Source organism: Microcaecilia unicolor, chromosome 1 (genome assembly GCF_901765095.1).
Source record: "Microcaecilia unicolor chromosome 1, aMicUni1.1, whole genome shotgun sequence".
NCBI lineage: Eukaryota > Metazoa > Chordata > Amphibia > Gymnophiona > Siphonopidae > Microcaecilia > Microcaecilia unicolor.
Window position 1 is genome coordinate 531,422,839 of NC_044031.1, and position 14,208 is coordinate 531,437,046.

A 14,208-nucleotide genomic window follows, 5' to 3' on the forward strand; every position below is an offset into this window, starting at 1 on the left:
TGCCCCCCTCCAGCCACCCATGCCCAGCGACTCCCTTCTCTCCCCTGCCCCCCCTCCAGCCACCCATGCCCAGCGACTCCCTTCTGTCCCTTGCCCCCCTCCTCCTCCTCCAGCCAACCGTGTCCAGCGACTCCCTTCTTTCCCCTGCCCCCCTTCCTCCTCCAGTCACCCATATCCAGCGATTCCCTTCTCTCCCCTGCCACCCCCTCCTGAGTTGTCCATCGAATTCTTCGGGGCAGGCAGTCTTGCCTGCCCGCTGCCGGCGCTGACTCTCCCCCGCTGCCGAATTGCTCTTCAAAATGGCCGCCGAGATTTACAAGGGCGGCCTGCAAGACTTCAGCAGAACTCTCACGAGGCCGCCTCTGGAAGTCTCGGCAGCCATTTTTAAAGAGTGAACCGGCAGCGGGGGAGGGTCAGCGCCGGCAGCGGGCAGGCAAGACTGCCTGCTCCAAAGAATTCGATGGACAAGGGTGACTCAGGTGAGGGACCGGATCCGGAGGGAGGGTGGAAGGAGAGCCGGCTCGCACTTAGTAACAACCGGCTCGCAAGTCGGAACAAAATTTAACAACCGGCTCTTGCGAGCTGGCTCCAGCACACCACTGCCTACCTCCCTCCTCTTTAGTGGTAATGTTCTGATGTTTCTAATCTTACTGTTATATGTTAACTTTTTTTGTATCTTTTATAACTTTTTAACAACCACAAGAAGTATGACTATTCTCACTACAACATGCATGTCAGGAACTTTAGTGTTCGAACAATCTGACCATCTTGACAAGGCTGTATATTTTACTCATGAAAAAGCATAACTTAGCTTAAATCTTGAAGTGCGGAACTCTCCTCGACAGGTGCCTGTTTCGCACAACACGGCTTTCTCAAGGGGTTGCTGGCACACTTATCAGCCTGTCCTTGATCAGCTAGACAGCCTGTCCTCACTCAAGGACAGGCTGTCTAGGTGATAAGTGCACCAGCAACCCCTTGAGAAAGCCGCGAAACAGGCACCTGTCGGGGAGAGTTCCGCACTTCAAAATTTAAGCTAAGTTATGCTTTTTCATGAGTAAAATATATAGCCTTGTCAAGATGGTCAGATTGTTCAAACACTAAAGCTCCTGATGTGTATGTTGTAGCGAGAATAGTCATACCTCTGGTGGTTGTTAAAAAGTTATAAAAGATACAAAAAAAGTTAACATATAACAGTAAGATTAGAAACATCAGAATATTACCACTAAAGAGGAGGGAGGTAGGGTAAGTCGATGATTCTATCGCGAAACAGGGGCATGTATAATTTAACCCCGGCGATTTTATGAGACTTCCCTACTAAGAAAAGCACTATCTACAAAACATTCACGCACTTGTTCTATCCTAGAAATAAGCAGTGGATTTTCCCCATCTTAATAATGGCTTATGCATTTCTTTTAGAAAGCTAGCCAAACCTTTTTTAAACTCCATTAAGCTAACTGCTTTTACCACATTCTCTGGCAAATAATTCCACAGTTTAATCACATGCTGAGTGAAGAAATATTTTCTCCGATTTGTTTTAAATTTACTACTTTCTAGCTTCATTGCGTGCCCCCTAGTCCTAGTATTTTTGGAAAAAGTAAACAAGCGATTCATTTCTACCTGTTCCACTCCACTCATTATTTTATAGACCTCTATCATATTTCCCCTCAGCCATCTTTTCTCCGAGCTGAAGAGCCCTACCCACTTTAGCCTTTCCTCATAAGAAAGTCGTCCCATTCCCTTTATCATTTTCGTTGCCTGTCTCTGTACCATTTCTAATTCCACTATTGAGATGCGGTGACCAAAATTGCACACAGTATTCGAGATGCAGTCGCATCATGGAGCTTCTTTTATTTTTTTATCAAAGCAATATGTCTATAAAATCTTGAGTGAATTGCTTGTTTACTCTTTACAAAAAGGGGGCACGCAATGAAGCTACTAAATTGTAAATTTAAATTGGAGAAAATATTTCTTCACAACATGTAATTAAGCTCTGGAATTCATTGCCAGAGAATGTGATAAAAGTAGTTAGCTTAGCAGGGTTTTAAAAAAGGTTTGGACACATTCCTAAAAGAAAAGTCCATAAACCATTATTATGATGGACTTGGGAAAACCCACTGCTTATTCTGGGGACAAGCAACATAAAATCTGTTTCACTCTTTCAAGATCTTGCCATCTATAGAAACCAACAAAATCAGTACTAGGTCCATGGAGTGAAGGAGTAGCCTAGTGGTTAGTGCAGCGGAATTTGATCCTAGGGAACTGGGTTCAATTCCCACGGCAGCTCCCTGTGACTTTGGGCAAGTCACTTAACCCTCCATTGCCCCAGGTACAAATAAGTACCAGAATATACTATGTAAACCGCTTTGAATATAGTTGCAAAAACAACAGAAATGTGGTATATCATTGTATCAGTTCTTTTGTGTATCCATAAAGTCACTTCAGACTATAACTTGGTAATCACAAAATATCTCCATCACATATGGGAGAATGTTCCTGTTTTCCTGCAAGGTCACCAGAAGCGGTCAGTTAATTTGACCACCATCTGTTTCAGGGACTGTAGTGTACAATACCATCTGTGATTTATTTTGTATCCATTTTCCTGTGGAGAACTGATAGAATTTCTTTGCTTGATTCAAGAAGGTGGCTGGAAGGTGTATCTGAGTCAAATGATGTTACCTTAGCTGTTTTTTGCCTCATCTTAATAAAGTGAAAGAGAAAACCCCAAATATTTCCCTCTGTATGGGGTTCTCATGCATCCAGGTCCCACTCTAATCTATTTCTTGAGTTATTTCATGGGATCTTTTGAGTACTCCACATACGTGGATTCTCTTTGGATTTTTCAGGATGTCTTTGTGGCCATTTTTGTACAAATGCTGCTAGATAGATGTCCTTGTCCCTGTTTCTTTTTTTGGCATTCATAATTTGGATGTTTTATTTTGGTAAATGGCTGTTTATTTTGGATGCTGTCATGTATTTTTGAACAAGAAACCTCAACGCTTTTCCTATTCAAAAACAGCTGCGAGATTGATGGAGGGTTTTTTGGATGTTATGAGCACGACGTCCCAATTCTGACTTGAACGTTCTTTCAAAAATGGCCCTCCACAATTTATACCTGTACAGTATCTGGCAAATAGCAACCCAGACAGTTCCCACCGGACTGTTCCCACCCACCAATTCCCCCCTCCTCCCGGACAATTCCCACCTACGGCAATTCACCTCTGGTCAATTCTGATTTAAGGGGGACAGTTCCCACCCAGAAATTTCCCCCCCCCCCCCCCCCCGGTCATTTTCCACCTTTTTTTTTTTTTTAAATCGGACTTCTTGCGTTGTGATGAAGTCCTGGCAGTGCGAATACAGATGTACACAGAGGAAGTATACCGATCCCATAATTCACTCTGTGTGTCGCGTTGCATTGTGGCATTGGCTTTTTGTAAAAAAGTGAAGTCCTGGCAGTACGGATACAGATGTACATGGAGGAAGTATATCATTTCAGGTGCTTACAGGGAGGATCCTCATACCCTTCTGCAGCATACGGATGTACACAGAGGAAGTATAATAAGAGAACAACTTTTGAAATGTAGAGCAGTAATTTGTTATAAATCGTAATCAGTGTGTCATTTTGAGGGGATGATTATAGGGACACCCTAGCATGTGTTATATTGGTGCTGAGTTTTTTTTCTCCTGGTAAAGGGTCACTAAAACAGGTGTTCAACATTCAGAGTTTCTATCTATTTAGTAATTTCCGTTGGTACTCCATCTTCCCAATTGGTATCTTTTGCCATTCTGCTCTGCAGGTAAGTAGTTACCTGAATACCTGGGGATCCCCCCCCCCCCCCCCTTGTGATGGGAAAGCCTCGCAATCAGCCAACCTTTGTCGAATCAACATTTCCTGTGCCCCCTGTTCTCTCTTGCGTTGTGCTCCTTTTTTAATCAAATGTCCCCGCACCACAGCTTTAAGAGCATCCCACAGGGTTCCATCTGTTACCTCTTCATTATCATTAAATGTTAAATACTCTTCAAATAGATCTCTCACTTCCTGACAATCTTTCTCAGTGTCTAGCAGGGATTCATTGAGTCTCCATACCCTTCCCCCCTGGACCTTACCCAGCCCCCCCAGCTTCATCCACACAGGAGCGTGGTCTGAGGCGTGTATGCTTTCAAATTCAGACCCCTTAATTGCCCCCCATAATGAACGGCTACCCCAGATCGCTTCTATCCTGGCATAGGTCTGTTGTGCATGTGAATAATGAGTAAAGTGTTTTTGCCCCGGGTGCTGTAGCCTCCAGACGTCTAATAAGTCTAGCTCTCGCATGAGTTTGAGAAACTTCCCCCTCGTGTATTGTGTCCCCTGTTCTTTACCTTTTGAATGGTCAATCCCCGCCACTGGGAAATCCCCCCAAAAAAATATCTGCCCCATGGCAAAAGTTACTAAGTCTGATCGTATCTGTTCAAAGAATACCCCTAGTTTCTACCTATTTATTTATTCACTTATTTGTGAATTAGGTTGAAACCTGGGAGCAATTAAAATCTTTTTGTTTCCTGTGCCTAGGGGGCTTAGGCTACATTTTCCATGTAGTGGCAGGAAGGTGAGTCAAGTCTTTTCTTTTTTGGATGGGTGTAGCTTGTCTGGAAGAGGAAAGGGATGAGTAAAATGTAATGTTTGTGGGGCACTGCCCCCCCCCCCCCCCCCCAAATGATCTGGAAGGGGAAAGGGAAGTGTGTTTTGCATTGTTCTCCCTAGTGTGGTGGGAATTGATTCAGTGGGAATTGTCCAGATGGGAACTGACCTAGAACCGCCTGTACATATGCGCTCCACCTACAGTCCACCTATGCACACACCCACTGGCAAAGTACATAAGTACAAGTCATCAAACCATGACATGTACTTTTATGCTAGTCTTTATTCTAGAAGAGGTCATATACCAGTGAAGTACCTACTTATGTGTGTAAATGACTAAAATATCTCCTTCTTGCCATCTAAAATTACTCCTAAATGCCTCACTTAAATGTATCCAAGTCAGGAGGCACTGTTACTCTAAACACAAGGACAAGATGAATGAATTCTAGTTAAAAGCTGCTGGTGCTTCACAGGTTTACCTGGAGATGGCCTTTTATCACATAGGAGTCAGCAATTTTTGTATTGGTGCCTTCATAATCCCCAACATCACTGATGCAGATGGCATACCACTGAAAAACAAATTAATAATAAAAGCATGGTACCTTCAAACTTCAATGGAAACGTAATCAAGAGAGCTCTTATGAAGCCAGTTCAAATCTCCTTCTTTTTGACATGTCAGTTTTAATATTATTATTCAAGACTTATCTTTAATAAGTAATAGTTGAATTTATAAGTATATTCCAACAGATAAGCGCACCATAAAATATTTAGCCCAGTGCTAAATATTTTATGGTGTCATGCAAACTCCAAGCATGTCAACATATTAATCAGCTTGTTCATAATTAGACAAATGTCCTCATCAATGTAATCTGGTATTTTGTGTCTCAAATAGGTTTTGATATCCATTTAGCGCAATACTTTTCAGATTAATCACATTCATATACCACAGGTGAGTGGCTCCAGTGACAAATACTTTCAATGGATCATTTAGGTGCTTTTAAAAAGCCTCAGTCTCCCAAGCTCATGTACACCCACCTTCAACCACTCTTCTTGATTACAAACCAGATCAAGTGAGTTACATAATAGTAACATACTCTGGGTTGAACCATGCCCGGGGAAATGCAACATAACAAAATTTTGTTGAATAAGGCTGTCACTTGTCACCCCAATAAACAAATGAGGCAAATTAAAAAAAAAAAGAAAGAAAAACACACACACAAGTGATGCCTCATTTTACATAGAACACAGAGGTCAGAATTAACATAAAACAGCCATACTGGGTCAGACCAATGGTCTATCTAGTTCAGTATCCTGCTTCCATCAATGGTCAACCCAGGTCACAAATACCTGTCAGAAACCCAGATAGCAACATTCCATGCTACCAATCCCAGGGCAAGCATTGGCTTCCCTCGAGTCCATCTCAATAACAGACTATGGACTTTTCCTTTTTTTGAACCCAGATACGCTAACCACCTTTACCACATTTTCTGGCTGTCTAGTTTGGGACATACTCGGTTAAAGTGGTATTTTTAGAAAAGGATCTGTCAACATAGAGCCTTTTTCTAAAATACTTGCAGGAGTGCATGTGTATTTGGAGACACATGCAATGAGAGCAGCCATTGTACAAATATACACATTGAATAAATAAACATTACGGACACAGCAACTTCCACATATAGTTGCCTCATTTTACAAACCTCATATGTGTAATACCACCAAAAAAGTAGTAAGGCCTCAATTTTAAGGTGGTTTCATTTCTGAGGTGAGCAAAAACTACATGGGATTAAGAAGAATGACTCCTTTAATCCTTCATGTAAAGCCCTGGCCAAAACAAGCACTTTTTAAAAACCGATGAGGCTCATTTTCAAAAGAGAAAAACATTCAAAAAGTGGCATAAACCTGCATTTGGACGTTTTTCTAACATAAACGTCCAAATAGGTGTTTTTGAAACTAATTTTGACGTTTTTCCATGAAGTACGCCAGAAGTGCGTTCAAATCACAGGGGGGCATATGTTAAGGTGGGATCTGGGCATTCCTAACACTTGGACATTTTTCTGCCATAATGAAACAAAACAAAAACATCCAGGGCTATAAGTTGGACATTTTGGTCTAGACCTGTTTTATTAATGAATAAGCCACAAAAAAGTGCCCTAAATGACCAGAATACCACTGGAGGGACTTAGGGATGACCTTCCCTTACTCCCCCAGTGGTCACTAACCCCCTACCACCCCCAAAAAATATGAATAAGAACATTACTTACCATCCTCAGATGTTATAATCAGGTCCATTAGAGCAAGATGCAGGTCCCAGGAGTAGTCTAGTGGTGGGGGCACCGCACTGTAGACAGGTAAAATCTGACCCATACACTCCTTTGGGAGGAAGTGGGAACTTCCATCAGGAGGATGGCTGGGGTAGCAGAGCGTTTCATCAGGGGAGGAGTCTGGGGGAGTGAGACCTTCCCTTGGGGGGAGGAATGGGGTGGGAAAAGGAGTGGGGCCTTCTGTCGGGGGCGAGTTGGGAGGGGAATGGAGTGGGTCTTTCAATAGTGGGGAGTGGGGAGTAAGGCCTTCCATAGGGGAGGAGAGTGGGGGGAGAAGTGGGGAGGAGAGTGGGGCTTTCTGTCAGGGGTGAATGGGGAGGGGAGTAAGGCAGGTCAGGTTAGGTCAGGGATCAGGGAGCTAGACCACCAGGGCCTCTGTTCGGGGGGGGGGGGGGTGTTGTTGGGGGTTCTGGAGGTTCACCGGACCTCCTGCTCACATTTGTAAGTTTGACAGGTTCGGGCTTTTTTTTTTTTGACAGCCTGGACCTGTCAAACAACTTCAACGAGAGAATTGTGCCTTGGATGTCCTCGCAAAACGTCCCAATCCAGGGATGGGGAAACCCGTATTTTCGAAAAAAATAAAATGGACATCCATCTTTCGTTTCAAAAATACCATCAGGGACGTCCAAATCCTTAAATGTGGTCGTACCTAGACATGGACGTTTCTGATTTTCGGCGATTTTCGAAACCAAGGACGTCCATCTCAGAAATGATCAACTGAAAGCCATTTGGTCAGGGGAGAAGCCAGCATTTGTAGTGCACTGATCCCCCTGACATGCCAGGACACCAACCGGACACCCTAGGGGGCACTGCAGTGGACTTCATAAATTGCTCCCAGAAACATAGCTCCCTTACCTTGTGTGCTGAGCACCCCAAAACCCACTACCCACAACTGTACTCCACTACCATAGCCCTTACGGGTGAAGGGAGACACCTACATGTGGGTACAGTGGGTTTCTGGTGGGTTTTGGAGGGCTCGCTGTTTCCTCCACAAATGTAACAGGTGGGTGGGGGGGGGGGGGGAATGGTGCTGGGTCCACCTGTCTGAAGTGCACTCACTCACTTAAACTGCTCCAGGGACCTGCATACTGCTGTCATGGACCTCAGTATGACATCTGAGGCTGGCACAAAATATTTTTACAGATGATTTCTGAGGGTGGGAGGGGGTTAGTGACCACTGGGGGAGTAACGGGAGGTCATCTCCGATTCTCTCCGGTGGTCATCTGGTCATTTCGGGCACCTTTTTGTGCCTTAGTCGTAAGAAAAACAGGTCCGGGTGAAAACATCCAAGTGTTCGTCAGGGACGTTCTTGTTTTTTTCCATTATGGGTCAAGGACATCGAAGTGTTAGGCATGCCCAAGTCCCTCGCTACGCCTCTGACACGCCCTCTTGAACTTTGGCTGTCCCTGCGACGGAGTGCAGTTGGGGATGTCCAAAATCAGCTTTCAATTACACCGATTTGGACATTTCTATGAAAAGAACGTCCATCTTCTAATTTGTGTCAAAAGATGGACGGCCTTCTCTTTCAAAAATGAGCCTGAAAGTAATTAAAGGCTAGAAAAGAGGATAGAGCGGATGTCGATGTGAAAGATGACAGATGTGAACAGCAAGGGAGATGTGAAAAGATATTGTTAGCAACAGAGATGGAAACTGGGGGGGGGGGAGATGAAGAGAGCAAAGGAGGAAGAAAGGACTTTGGGTCCCTGGTGGTGTGTCGGTGTGGCAGTGTTAATTGGTGGCAGAAGAGCAGGGCACCTAGGTGACTCACTAGCAACAATTATGTGACCAATGGTACACCCTGGTAAACTTATAAGGGAACATTGTTCAGAAGATTTACTGAAGTCAAGATAGTCATCCTTCACAGCATCTCCCTTAAATAATTCAATTAAGTTTATTTGAAAGACTCTTCCATTTATACATCAGTGCTATGTAGTGACATGTAATTTACTTGTTTAAAGATGTTGCTCTATCTTATTCTTTACTATCATTTTCCATAGTTTTGAAGTTATTCTAATGAATCTAATGTGTGAAAGAGGAACCCAAACTATAGCTACGTGATGCAAGGTTCCATGTTAGGAGTCCCCAACCAGGAAAAGGATCTAAGAGTCCTCGCTGAAAATACTTTGAAACCCTCTACTTAGAGTGCTGCAGCGGTAAAGAAAGCAAATAGAATGTTAGGTATTATTAGGAAAGGAATGGAAAATAAAAATGAGGATGTTATAATGTCTTTGTATCGCTCCATGGTGTGACCACACCTTGAACACTGTGTGCAATTCTGGTCACCGCATCTCAAAAAAGATATAGTGGAATTAGAAAAAGTACAGAGAAGAGCGAGAAAAATGATAAAGGGGATGGGATGACTTCCCTATGAGAAAAGGCTGAAACAGCTAGGGCTCTTCAGCGTGGAGAAAAGATGGCTGAGGGGAGGTTTGATAGAGGTATATAAAATACTAAGTGGAGTGGAGTGGAACGGGTAGACATGAATCGCTTGTTTACGCTTTCCAAAAATACTAGGACTAAGGGGAATGCAATGACGCTACAAAGTATTAAAACGAATCGGTGAAAATATTTTTTCACTCAATGTGTAATTAAACTCTGGAATTCGTTGCCAGAGAATGTGGAAAAGTAGTTGGTTTAGTGGAGTTTTAAAAAGGTTTGAATGGCTTCCTAAAAGAAAAGTCTATAAGCCATTATTAAAATGGAGTTGGGAAAATCCACTACTTATTTCTGGGATAAGCAGCATAAAATGTATTGTACTGTTTTGGGATATTGCCAGGTACTTGTGACCTGGATTGGCCACTGTTGGAAACAGGATACTGGGTTTGATAGACCTTTGTTCTGTCCCAGTATGGCAACACTTATGTACTTATGATCGGTTGTTGCCTTGCTCTATCTTGTTCCCAATTTTGTGTATCAGGAGCATATCCACTCTCCTTCAGTCCCTTGAAACATCTCCCCATCTTCAAGGACAAGTTGAATAAAACTTGAGGGGTATAGTCAACACTTTCATGTACTCTTCCAGCATACTGGGGTCTTATCCCACTTATGAAAATAACAAGAGAACCCCAGCACAGGACCTGGTACATACTAATAGAGAAAATATTCCTAAATGGAAAGTTTCAAAGGGATTTATGTGGGTAAATAAGTGTTGCAAAGGAAATCCCTTTGAAAATTGCACCCCCTCCACAATGCATGAAAAAAGCAGCACTGAGGCAAGGCAGGGTGGGTATAGCACCACAAAGCACATACAGTGACTTCATTTTGAAATCTTTTAGTATGGAAGTTTAAAAAATTACCACAGCACTGGCCCTTCACAAGATTTTCAGAAAGGAACTCCGCAGAGAGTTTTCTTGTGAAAATCAGTTTGCAGGCCCATGGACACTTTCTTGCTAGCACCATAAAAGAATAAAAATTGTCCTCCCCATTTTTAAGTAGGTAGTCATTTGAGCTACAGTGATCAAAAGACAGTATGAAATACTATAAGAGCAAAGGAAAAAATGGGTTACACAAACAGATGAATCAGCTTTAAGAATAGCCATTGGTCAGACCAATGCCACTAGTGTAGCTTATCAGCATTCGTCAAAGCTATATTTGCATATTTTGACAGCTAGCCATGCCCACTTTCAGTTCTGACAGCCAATCAGAATCAAAGACACACCCAAGCCCAACCCATCTAAACCCCACCCACACCCATCCTGGAGGTTCCTGTAAGTTTACTTATCTGTAATGCAAAACAACAACAAAAAAAGCTTTTCTGTTTGACTGCAGCTGATTGGGCTGCTCGTGCTACTATCCCTGTATTCTAGAATTCACAGACTGAGATACGGCTATGTGGGGGATTTTCTCATTCGTTGTCAGATGGGTGGAGGAGTGGCCTAGTGGTCCTGGGGAACTGAGGAAATGAGTTTGATTCCCACTTCAGGCACAGGCAGCTCCTTGTGACTCTGGGCAAGTCACTTAACCCTCCATTGCCCCATGCAAGCCGCATTGAGCCTGCCATGAGCGGGAAAGCGCGGGTACAAATGTAACAAAAATTTTAAAAAATAAAAATCTCAAGGGACTGGCTGCAGAAACCAGCTCTGCAGGGCACAATCTCACACAGATGTCTTGAAAACAGGAGGGGTGTGGAGGAGTAGATGTGCATACAGGGAGGCTCTATGCTCAACAAACAGCTGTCTATAGGAAAAAAGGGAGGTGGTGTAGGTAGGATTTGTGGATTCTATCACACAAAACAGGACATCACTCAAAAAAAAAAAAAAAAGAGAGTACATAAGTAATGCCACACTGGGAAAAGACCAAGGGTCCATCGAGCCCAGCATCCTGTCCACGACAGCAGCCAATCCAGGCAAAGGGCACCTGGCAAGTTTCCCAAACGTACAAACATTCTATACATGTTATTCCTGGAATTGTGGATTTTTCCCAAGTCCATTTAGTAGCGGTTTATGGACTTGTCCCTTTAGGAAACCGTCTAACCCCTTTTTAAACTCTGCCAAGCTAACCACCTTCACCACATTCTCCGGCAACGAATTCCAGAGTTTAATTATGCGTTGGGTGAAGAAACATTTTCTCCGATTTGTTTTAAATTTACTACACTGTAGTTTCATCGCATGCCCCCTAGTCCTAGTATTTTTGGAAAGCGTGAACAGACGCTTCACATCCACCTGTTCCACTCCACTCATTATTTTATATACCTCTATCATGTCTCCCCTCAGCCGTCTCTTCTCCAAGCTGAAAAGCCCTAGCCTCCTTAGGCTTTCTTCATAGGGAAGTCGTCCCATCCCCACTATCATTTTAGTCGCCCTTCGCTGCACCTTTTCCAATTCCACTATCTTTCTTGAGATGCGGCGACCAGAATTGAACACAATACTCAAGGTGCGGTTGCACCATGGAGCGATATAACAGCATTATAACATCCTCACACCTGTTTTCCATACCTTTTCTAATAATACCCAACATTCTATTCGCTTTCCGAGCCACAGCAGCACACTGAGCAGAAGGTTTCAGTGTATTATCGACGATGACACCCAGATCCCTTTCTTGGTCCGTAACTCCTAACGTGGAACCTTGCATGATGTAGCTATAATTCGGGTTCTTTTTTCCCACATGCATCACCTTGCACTTGCTCACATTAAACGTCATCTGCCATTTAGCCGCCCAGTCTCCCAGTCTCGTAAGGTCCTTCTGTAATTTTTCACAATCCTGTCGCGAGTTAATGACTTTGAATAACTTTGTGTCATCAGCAAATTTAATTACCTCGCTAGTTACTCCCATCTCTAAATCATTTATAAATATATTAAAAAGCAGCGGTCCTAGCACAGACCCCTGAGGAACCCCACTAACTACCCTTCTCCATTGTGAATACTGCCCATTTAACCCCACACTCTGTTTCCTATCCTTCAACCAGTTTTTAATCCACAATAGGACTTTTCCTCCTATCCCATGACCCTCCAATTTCCTCTGTAGCCTTTCATGAGGTACCTTGTCAAACGCCTTTTGAAAATCCAGATACACAATATCAACCAGCTCCCCTTTGTCCACATGTTTGTTTATTCCTTCAAAGAATTGAAGTAAATTGGTCAGGCAAGATTTCCCCATACAAAAGCCATGCTGACTTGGTCTCAGTAATCCATGTCCTCAGATGCGCTCTGTAATTTTGTTATTAATAATAGCCTCTACCATTTTCTCCGGCACTGACGTCAGACTCACCGGTCTATAATTTCCCAGATCTCCCCTGGAACCTTTTTAAAAAATGGGCGTTACATTGGCCACCCTCCAATCTTCCGGTACCACGCTCGATTTGAAGGATAAATTGCATATCACTAGCAGTAGCTCCACAAGCTCATTTTTCAGTTCTATCAGTACTCTAGGATGAAGACCATCCAGTCCAGGAGATTTGCTACTCTTCAGTTTGCAGAACTGCCCCATTACGTCCTCCAGGTTTACCATAACGTCAGTAAGTTTCTCCGACTCGTCCGCTTGAAATACCATTTCCGACACCGGTATCCCACCCAAATCTTCCTCAGTGAAGACTGTAGGGTGAGATAAATAATACCTAGGGCAACAAGTACCCACGGATTACTTATACCAAGATTCCCTGATGCATAAGTCTGCCTAACAGACTCACTAGCTCTGTCTAGGGTGAGATACAGGAATCTTGCTTCTGGCACCTCTCCAGGTGTTTTGGTGTGTAGAGTGAAAAAGAAAGACACAGCTGATAGATATATATATATTAGCTTTATTATGGATAAGAAAATAGAAATACTCTGCGCTAGCTTATGCAATAAAAATATCCCTTACTGATATGAGCACTACCAAAATATATTGTTTATACTACCCTCTGATTATCCTGAGACTAAGTACGGTAATGATTAGAACAGTACAAATGAAAGCTCCAGCTTGTTCCAGTTCAACTGATCCAGCTACTTCCTGCCTGTTCATCTACTCCAGCCTGCCCGATCCTGCTTCTCCCTGACTGCTCCAGTCCATCGGCTCCAGCTTGTCCCATCGGCTCCAGCTTGTTCCAGTTCAACTGATCCAGCCTCTTCCTACTTATTCATCTTCTCCAGCCTGCCTGATCCTGCTTCTCCCTGGCTGCTCCAGTCCTTCGGCTCCAGCTTGCTCCATCGGCTCCAGCTTGTCCCAGTTCATCTGATCCAGCTACTTCTTGCCTGTTCATCTACTCCAGCCTGCCCGATCCTGCTTCTCCCTGGCTGCTCCAGTCCATCGGCTCCAGCCTGCCTGTTCCAGTCCACATGCTCCAGCCTGCTTGTTCCAGTCCATCTGCTCCACCATGTTTCAACTCGCCTGATCCAGCCCCTAGCCAATCAACCTGTCTGCTAGCCAATCACCTGTTCCCGCCTGCCTGCTAGCCAATCAACCTGCCTGCTCAGCCATTGACTTACCTACCTGCCTGCCAGATTTTCAGCCATAGACTTACCTAATCGCCAACCCAAAACCTTGCTTCAAGCCCTATCTATCTGCCTAATACTTCAGTCATTACAGACTCACCCACTAACACTTGTTAACTGCTCAACACCTCAGTCACTATATAGTCACCTGCTACACCTCAGTCACTACCTATGGCCCCTGTCCATGTTCTCTTCCTTGCCCTGTCCCTTCCTAATCTTCTTTCCCCCCCACTCCCACTGTCTACCATTAGAACTACCCGCTGCCCTCCCACCCTGCCCGCAACCACAATACCCTATTCACCTCCATCCCTCACCTCACCATCCCTCTTGTCCCCCTCCTCCTTCCTGGCTCTCAACCTTC

The 14,208-nt window shown here is 43.9% G+C and overlaps 1 protein-coding gene across 2 annotated transcripts in view; it reads right to left on the reverse strand.

The window, feature by feature from the left end:
• RMDN1 (regulator of microtubule dynamics 1) overlaps positions 1 to 14,208 on the reverse strand; it is a 104,275-nt gene that overhangs the window by 43,456 nt on the left and 46,611 nt on the right. For both annotated transcript variants that reach the window (XM_030216232.1, XM_030216225.1), the window contains exon 5: positions 5,098 to 5,187. In XM_030216232.1, coding sequence (XP_030072092.1) covers positions 5,098 to 5,187 — 90 coding nt within the window. The remainder of the gene's footprint in view (positions 1 to 5,097; positions 5,188 to 14,208) is intronic.